This window comes from Brienomyrus brachyistius, chromosome 6 (assembly GCF_023856365.1).
Source record: "Brienomyrus brachyistius isolate T26 chromosome 6, BBRACH_0.4, whole genome shotgun sequence".
NCBI lineage: Eukaryota > Metazoa > Chordata > Actinopteri > Osteoglossiformes > Mormyridae > Brienomyrus > Brienomyrus brachyistius.
In genome coordinates, this window is record NC_064538.1 from 28633931 (window position 1) to 28643558 (window position 9628).

The window sequence follows — 9628 nt, forward strand, 5'->3', positions numbered from 1 at the left end:
AAAAAATCTTCCATGATGATTTATGATGAATTTAACACATATTTAGTTTGTCTACATGTCCACAAAGACCATGCTACTGACTGAAGATGATGGCTGTTATGAAGGAAAACATTCGCAGAACTGGAGATAAAACTGCTTATGATTAGTTTCATACTTGTTAAGGCCAAATTAAAGGCGCTATATTGTGAGCTGTACTAATGTCTCTGACTAGGAGTTTTTTTAATTTGAAAGGGGTTGATAACCACAAATCTTAATAGCTATGATGCACGTTCCAAGACAACAGTCAGCAAGATTCCCAGCAGGCAGATGGTCTAATATTTACCTGAGTGGCTTTAGACCTATATGCTTATTATTAACTGGAACCATACATCCATCCATCCATCCATCCATGTTATGAAGCCACTTGTTCAATGCAGGGGGGGAGGATTAACTGGAACTAATAAAGATTTATTTTAATAACTATTCTTAAATTTGTTGAGCATTAGAAAAATGAAAAAGGTACAGACAATTGGAGAAACTGTGTATATGTAGACACCTTAAACACCGAGTTCGTACGGTAAGGCCTTTATAATATAATATACATAATAATGCATTTTATCTTTTTCCATTCACAAACTCGCATACCATTAGAATCGGGCAGGCAATGTTAAATATGCATTGGCTTACATATGGCTCAGTGCTCAATATCGTTTAGTGCTCTAATCCTTTTCAATTAGATTTGAGCAAAAACACCTGAAACTCTAACCTCTAATAACCAAGGGCCCTTTAATGCGCGAGCTTACCCGGAATGAAGAGGGGCCGAGCTAAAAAAAAAAAAAAAAAAAAAACCTTAACTAACCTTGTTTAATACAATCAGCCTAAACGTGCCGCCCATCTCATATTTCACCTGATCGTCACGTAGACCTATTGAAAAATAAAATCTTGTCTCCCGTTCTGAACCAATTTGTCTTCTGTTTTATTCTATTCTGCGGACCGAAATACAATTGAATCTGGGCAGCGCGATTTTAAAAATTAAGTCTGTGATCCCCATCCCCAAGTAAATAAAAAACATTACCGTCTTAAAGTATGTTTGGTAGCATCTCTTAAACAGCTGAAACCGAGGAACCTAGAAAAACGCACCAGAGCAAGAGGCTCCTATCACTAAGGAATAGTTATATAACTAAGGACAGGGCGGCGGACTTCAGCGCTGGCTGAGTCTCAAAGCGGGGTCTCTTCGAGCTTCGCATAAACCCAATACTAATACCACTGACACGATGTCGTCAATTTACGAAATGTTACTGCAGTCCCCAGGTTTGGCTTACAAACGGTAGAAAATGTCGATGGATATAATTACTGATTTGCTCCATGGTATATTAATTTAGACAAAATAGGACAATTCATTATTTATTTATTTTAAATACCTTATTCAAGTCTTTATAAAGAAACACTACAACGCAGGTTTTGATGAACATTTTTTTTAAACTCTTTTTTTCTCCGAGCAGTTCTTCGCAAAGCAAAACTCCTTGTCTTAATATGACCCATCTTCAGCGCTGATTATTGTTCTTCTATTAAATGCCGTTTGATATGGCTGGGAATGTTTCTGCCTCAGTAAAAACATTTCTCCCCCATTATCGCCCTTATAATGAGTATTTCCTACTGCTGTGCGAGGTAGGGACTCCTCCTCTTCTGTCGTCATCTGGCCTTCCCTTGATCTATGGAGGAAGAGGACGGGGAGAGGAAAGCCGATCACATCAAGCTGCTGTTTTGCGGGGGGGGACTGCATTGTCCCAGTTCCTCGGTCAGAAATGAAAGCTTTGTTATCTTTTTACCGGGCAATTAACGGCTTATGCAGCCGGCAAATCGGGCGAGGGACTCGGTTCCTAAAGTGCGGACTCTGCGGGTCTCCGTCTGACAGCGAGGTAGGGGGCACATGAATGCGGTCCCACGGTAACTACATTGTACCATCCAATCTATTTCCTAACCTGACTTATTATTTGGCTTACATCATCGACAGTATAGGCAGGAAAAAAACTACTGAAATGCTTACTCGATACCAGTTATTTTCAGTATACTATGATCATTGGCTATTATATTGTATTTAACCGGTTCTTTATGGCCACTTATGACACGCTTTCGAATCCTGTCCGGGAGGTAATTGTATCTATGTTTTCGCTGTAATGTAAAGTATTGTCCTAAATTTAAAATTATTATTTATGACAACAACCCAGGCCATCATTCACGTTTGTTTCATTGGAGGAATGAAACCGACATAATGTCAACACGGCAGATTATAACTAATCACAACAATCTCGTGGATTCTGCTTAATCGGTGTAATTTCATAGTTCCTGCGTTTCTTAGTTGCCTCTTAGTTTCTTAGTTGCCTCTTAGTTTCTTAGTTGCCTCTTAGTTTCTTAGTTGCCTCGTCGGTCCGGTGAGAACAAAAGCCTGAGAGTATTTGTAATGCTAATACTTATTTCAGAGATGGAGACTGGAGTTTATCAAACGACATTAACTCATTCCACCGGAATGGATTGCTTTCCAAACGTCAATTAATTTGTCTATAAAATAATTGAAAATGACTAAAGTGTTTGATCGATATATTTATCACTACTAATATATGTTGAATACTTGCAGTTAATGCACTATTTAAATTGTAGACCTATATTGTAAAGGGATAATAGAAATGCTTTGGTCATACACACTTGTGTTTATATGCATACTAACAGAACTTTCAGTCAGCATTGGGTCAAATTCATATTGATCATATACACACAAGCATATGACATCTACCTGTGTCAGACACGGGGGCGGAAACACAATGAAACTCACCTTAAGGCCTTTTATTAGTAACAGGGAACAGACATTCCTTTGGATATATTTAAAGTTTGGTAATCGATTATAAATTAAGTGAATCATCACTGCATTTATTTCTTAAACACAGGTACTTTTCCCCATTTGCTCTTACATTGTAGTTATCAGCCTAATTTTGATAACTGCACTTATTATCAGTGTGAAAAATAACTATAAACTATGTACATTTTAGAAAATAGTGGTTCTGTTTTTTTTTTTTGTGCTTGATACACAAGAAATGTCATGATAATTAATCCTTTCAATTTTATTCCTTGTTTTCCCCTAAATGTGCCTCCTGTGTCAGACATAAAGTTCACATAATATTCTTTTTACACCCTTTCTTTTCCTATATTTATAGAGAATAAATTGGGAATGGGAAACTATGATAGTACAACAAATGTGCTAAAATCTCTGCTTTTTAAATCCATCCGATGAAATTTGTTTTATTTGGTGCAAAATCTAAAATGAGTGTGGTTCACCATTCTGACGATTTTTCTTCTGCATACTCCTGTGGAAGTGAGCTTGTATTGTTTTTAAAGAACATGAAGACCCTTATGTATTTACAGACATGTAAGAAATGTATCTAAAAGGGAATTAAATAGCCGTATATATGGCAATTTTATTAATTTGAAATAACAGTAGGTAGTTGGTTTTTGCCCTTAAAACTCTTCCCCTTTGAAAACTTCAGTTCCCCTGTGTGCGACTCCTCTAATGGCCCAAGAGAATGTGGTTAGGCAAAGGGGTGTACCTACCAATGATGGTGTGTGTTTGTGTGAATGTGTGCCTTGTGATGGACTGGCATCGTATCAGGGAATTCTTGTGCCCTGTACTTTGTAAGGAAAAAAACAGGCTCGCTGTAACCTTATACTGAATCAGTGGTTATGGAACATTAATGGATGTACTAATAGGATGTTGTTCGTACATATTGTGCTGTCTTGGTATGCATTTAATGTATAAATAACCATTAAGACTTTTAAAATCTGGAATGTGTCCTTCACAGCCCTGTCCTAGCTTTGGTCTCCTATTTGACATCGATGGTGTGCTCGTCCGGGGGAAGACGCCGATTCCGGCTGCCAAGAGGGCTTTTCAAAAACTGATCAACTCGCAGGGGCAGTTTGTGGCGCCTGTTGTTTTTGTCACAAATGCAGGGAACTGCCTTCGCCAGACGAAAGCAGATCAGTTGTCACATCTCCTGGGGGTGCGGGTAAGTGGCGGTCTCCATCCTCTTGGCAAGAGGGAAGCTGTTCTCCTTTGGCAGAGAAACCAAATATTTTCAGCAGAACCATTTTATCATCTGTCAAAATTTGGATATTTCCACTTAGCAATGATATAACAATCACAACCACTCATTTATTACGTATTTTTATCTTGGCAAGACTAACTTCTTTGTGTGGTAATAATAAATAACTGAACCAAAGCTGTACTCCCATAGTGCATCATGACTGACTTGCATGTATATGTATATCTACATGACAGTCCATTCAATTTTAATGTTGAGGCTGCTGATAAAATTGTACGGGGGCTTTTGCTCATTCTTTGGAGTTTGTGATGCATTGCTGTTGATCTCCTAATATGCTGTATGAGAGACTGATGAGGTTTATTACTGTTAGGTATGTGTATGAGGGCGTCGCTAGCCTTTTCCCACAGATCCTGAAGGGAGGGTTAACATCTCCACTGCTTTCTCATAAAGAATTAAAAAAATCATGCATTTGCATAGTTTTGTTCACACCAGATAAAGGGCCATATGTGCAGTATGGCAAAGAAATTGTTTAAAGCTATTTATCTTGGAAGTAAATTTATATAATTTAAAAATAACATATATGTCTTTAACCCCCACAGTCCAAAGACATGCTGAGGCTGATTGGAATTGCTAAATTTCCCATAGGAGTGCATGTGTGAGTGAATGGTGTGTGAGTGTGCACTGCGATGGGCTGGCCCCCCATCCTGGGTTGTTCCCTGCCTCGTGCCCATTGCTTCCGGGATAGGCTCCGGACCCCCCGCGACCCAGTAGGAAAAAGCGGTTTGGAAAATGGATGGATGGATATATGTCTTTATAAAAAAAATAAAAAATCCAATGTCCCTTGTGGTGTTATTTTCAAAGTAAAATGCATCAAATATGATTCCTTTTGTCTCAGATTACCCAGGATCAGGTCCTGATGTCACACAGTCCTCTGCGGATGTTCAGGAAGTACCATGAGAAGTGTATTTTGGTGTCTGGGCAAGGCCCAGTTCTGGACATTGCCAAGAAGTATCCTTCTTTTTGTTGAATTGGACTGTTTTTATCAAGAGTGATTATAATTATGACCATACTTCCATATATACTGTATATATAATCAATGTAATAATTTATTGCAATTCCTTTTGAAACGGTTTCCTGGCCCTCCCTTACATGTCCACATGGGGGCATCCAAGAGTTATAGTTACACAGTGAAGCATGTCTTGTATTACTGCTGCTTTGGCATGTTATGTCTTGCTGTCTCTGTGGGTTTGGTATACGATGTTTTTGTATTAAATATAGGTTGAGAGGCATGTTCAGAATTGCCTCTCTAGTCACTGTTGAAATGGATCAAATGTTAAAATGTCCCTATGTGCCGTCCGATTTTCAGACTTTTATGTCAGGGCTGTTCAAATCGTGGTCCTCAGTGGCCGAGCCCTGCTGATTTTCCAGCTTCCTTTACCTGTGAACCAGGTGCGAAGCTTCTGGCCAATCAGAATCAGTAATCATTAAACTAACTACCTGGGAAAACTGAAAACATGGCCTGGATTTGGAATGGGGGGCCAGATTTGAAGAGCCCGGTCTATATATACTTAATCCATGTGTAGCTTGGGTTTCCAAAATGTGGTCAGCATTGACATGCTGCGGGAGGCCTTCCCAATCCTCGACATGGTTGATCACAACAGACGACCGAAACTTCCAGTGAGTTCAGAGATCAAACCTAGCTGTCAAGCTGCTGTATGTGTTTTTTTTTCTTTGTTTATTTTGTCTTTTAATTTTGATTTTGTCTTTTTGGCTCTAGCTGCGAAGGCCCTAATGAGTTCTGTTTTTTTTTTTTTTTATTTTAGTCATCCTCCATTGTAAATCTGCCTGATATTGAAGGTAAATGCTCATTTATATTGTATATTGAATTATACTGGAAAAGATTTTTCTCCAAGGAAGCCAGACATTTCAAAATAATCCATAGTTTCATGCATAGATAAATTTCTGAGTTGATTTTGGAGCAGGGCTTAATAATAGAATTTAACTTTGTCATGCATTTCGTGTCTCATGTAGATGTTTACATTGCTGTTATTAGAACAAAGGCATGAAATGCACAAAAGACCAGAGAATGAGTAGTAGCTAAACTAAGCAATTGCTGAGAGAGAGAAGAATTTTGAGTTAATACTGAGGGGAAAAAAATGAAATATTGCGAAAGTTTTGACAGATCTGTCTTTTCTGGATAATTAACAGCAAATCCTCAGATTCCTTTAGATTTTTTTGCAGGACATTATTTATGTATTTGGCTTATTGTGCAGCTGAAAGTGTATCCCCCCCCACACTACGTGATAGCTGTCATCCTCTTTGGGGAGCCCATTCGATGGGAGACAAACCTGCAGCTGATCATCGATGTCCTGCTGACTAATGGAAACCTAAGCAGTCCGCATCAGACCTTGAAGGTCCCTCACATTCCTCTGCTGGCCTGCAACATGGACCTCATGTGGATGGCAGAAGCCCAATCACCACGGTAACAACCAGGGGTGTGTAAATGTGTAAATGTTTGGTGAGGGTTGAGATATGAAGGACACTGTCATGGCCTGTTACTGCAAGATGATAATATGAGATCTAAGTTTATATTATAAGTTGCCTGTATTCAGGCCTTCAGTGGTATTCATAGAGTCAGGGTTAATGTTCTTAAAGAAGGACACAGCTAGATAGTGTGAAGCCAATAAAGTGTGAATGCCAGCAGCTGGGTGACACTCTGCTGTGTGCATTGCAATTTCTTCTTTCTCTCATTACCGAATACCCTGCATTCTGGCTTGATTTTTGCTGTTGTATTCTTGAATTTTGCCTGCAGTATAAAATCCAGAAGCAGAAAATTTGAGCAGGTTAAGCAGCTAAATGTGTTAGATTCTTTTGATAAATGGATTACATTTATATAGCACCTTTTCTACTCCTACGAGCACTCAAAGCGCTTTACAACTCATGCCTCACATTCACACACCTGTGGCGGAGGCTGCCATGCAAGGCGTCAACCTGCTCACCGGGAGCAATTTGGGGTTCAGTGTCTTGCTCAAGGACATTTCCATGGGGTCAGGAGGAACCAGGGCGTGAACCTACTATCCTCCGGTTACCGAACAGCAGCACTGCCTCCTGCGCCACCGTTGCCCCAGGCATTGTTTTTAATGTTTGTGACAGGAAACTGTATTTTCTATATAAGTAATAGATCCTGCATCCTTAAACGGCCTAATTGGACATCGCTTATCCAAAGATTCAGAAATTAAGGTTCAGGCATTTTGGCTCTTCTGATTTGTCTCTCTGGTTTTCCCAAACACAGATTTGGCCATGGAACTTTCCTGGTCTGTCTAGAGAACATCTACAAAAAGATAACTGGAAAAGACTTGAAATATGAGGCCTTAATGGGCAAGCCTGGTGCGCTGACCTACCATTATGCCGAGCACCTAATCAAGGAGCAGGCAGCCAGGAGAGACTGGAAGAAACCTGTCCAATCACTTTATGCTGTTGGGTAAGAGCATTCAACCCACATGCTAATGCAAATTATTGTTTTACAACATTGTAGGTCCTACACTTCCTATTTATGATATGCTTCGCAATGACTAATATTCTAAGCACTGTTTCCACTAAATATGGGATCATTCTACCAACTTCCATGTATACCACACTGAGCATGCTTATTGAGCCCCTTCCTAACACATTGCATCACCGAGAGGGCTTTGATGTTACTTTCATGTTTTGTGCGTGATATTGTGCTCTGTTTCTCATATAATTCTGATCAGAGACAACCTCATGACTGACATCTATGGTGCTAACATGTACAACCGGTACCTGGAAGAACAGACTGCTCGCAAGAGTTCAAAATTGGTGGCCAAGATGTTGGGTGGCATTGGATCCTCTACCGCACTGCCCCATGAAGACAATTTGGATGGTGACTGGGAGAACATACTAGCTGCCCCCTCTGCCACCTCCTGTAAATCCATCCTAGTCTGCACTGGTGTCTACAACCCACACATGGAGGTACCTCCCAGTGCCGGTCACAGCATCAGGGAGGCTGTGTTCCACGGGCATCGTGACCTCTGCTTCGACCCATCACTGGTAGAACCCAGCTATGTGGTGCAGGATGTGGATGCTGCTGTAGAACTTATATTTAAAAAGGAGAAGTTTAAGATTCAGTAAGGTGCATGGGTCAAGGGTCTGCCTTTAGTAGGGGGGGCTGTCCAATCAGAAATGTCGTCATCATGTGACCTCCCCTCAACCTACGAAACAGAGTTTAATAATTTCCCCTTTGGAAGGCCAAGAGAATGATTCACACTATATCATACTTGAGTTCTCTTACACAGAACTACTTATTTCCAGTCTGTAGTGGTCTTAAATTAAGGGTGATGGGAAAAATTTTAACCATATTTGTGGGTAAAGGTACTACTACATTTAGTAAAGTGTGAGGAGGTTTTAGTTCCATATAGTTATTATCCATATAAATTTTAACACGTTGCATTAGCTTCTCAGAGCCTATAATATGGTAGCCGTCTCGGAATTATGGGTATTTTAAATGTATGTAAAATAAATATTCATTCACTGGGGAATCTTCATAGTTTGTAGCCTTTTGCAATACAAAGGACAATGAAAATATAACAATTTAAACCGGTCTATTAATGTAGAAATGTTTTATTTTTTTAATCCTAATGCTGATACTGAGAACTTTTACATTTGTAAACCATCCAGACATTTCTTCTCATTACTTAACTCTTTAACAAACCAAGCGGCTTCTGTCTTTAGTCGCTGCCCTGTGACACTGTCTGACTGCATGTGGCTATCTTCCATTAAAAGACTGTAAAGAACTCTCCACTAGAGGCTTGTGGTCTTGTGCTACTGTGTACCAATATGTGTCTGATCTAAAGCTCTCCAGTAGTTTGAGCTGAAAGTATCGTAAGCTGTGGACAACTAAGGGAGTAACTGATCTCAAGAAACTGAAAGTGCTATCTTCATCCTAAATATACTGGTGTTTTCCAAGCAAGAAAATCAAAGGATTTATTACTGTTATTTATCCTTGTTTGGAAATACCAGTCCTTCCTCTTTTGAAGGGATGCAGTTTTTGGCTAAACAAGTTATGCGCAAAATGTATAAAGACTGCTGTTTGTGCTCTTGGTACATAAACCAGAATTGCTGTTATTTACCTAATTAGAAGCTTCCTGCTATATTAATGCTGTTATTTTGAAAGTCCAAGAACTTCTAAATGACAAATTGACTGAGAGGAAAATGTCTGTTTTGTTGATTTATATTGAACTGCAGTATTTTGCCAGTTTGGTTAATGGATGGATGGATGTATTTTTGGAGTGATTCCACATGAACCGTGTGAACAGGCTGAATATTAACCTGGATTTTAGTCATGTGTACAACGGCAAGAACACGGTACCACTTTACAATAAGACTCCCCTTATAAGGGATTTAATAAATGGTTTATAGCTATTTTGTAATACATGATTAATAGACAGTTATAAACAAGTTATAACAGTTTTCCTTTTACTACTGAGTAACTACCGTTTATAACTGGCAAAAAGGAAGTGGCGCCCATTTTAGGTTTTTTT

At 39.3% G+C, this 9628-nt stretch overlaps 1 protein-coding gene across 1 annotated transcript; it reads left to right on the forward strand.

Annotated features, from left to right (window-relative positions):
• The first annotated feature begins 1641 nt into the window (after positions 1 to 1641).
• LOC125744384 (haloacid dehalogenase-like hydrolase domain-containing 5) lies at positions 1642 to 8881 on the forward strand. The gene is made up of 8 exons (XM_049016131.1): positions 1642 to 1898; positions 3831 to 4034; positions 4966 to 5078; positions 5654 to 5747; positions 5894 to 5927; positions 6378 to 6552; positions 7363 to 7551; positions 7823 to 8881. Exons 1-8 carry the CDS (start codon positions 1785 to 1787, stop codon positions 8217 to 8219), a joined length of 1320 nt encoding a protein of 439 aa, XP_048872088.1. The 5' UTR covers positions 1642 to 1784; the 3' UTR covers positions 8220 to 8881.
• Positions 8882 to 9628: the final 747 nt, after the last annotated feature.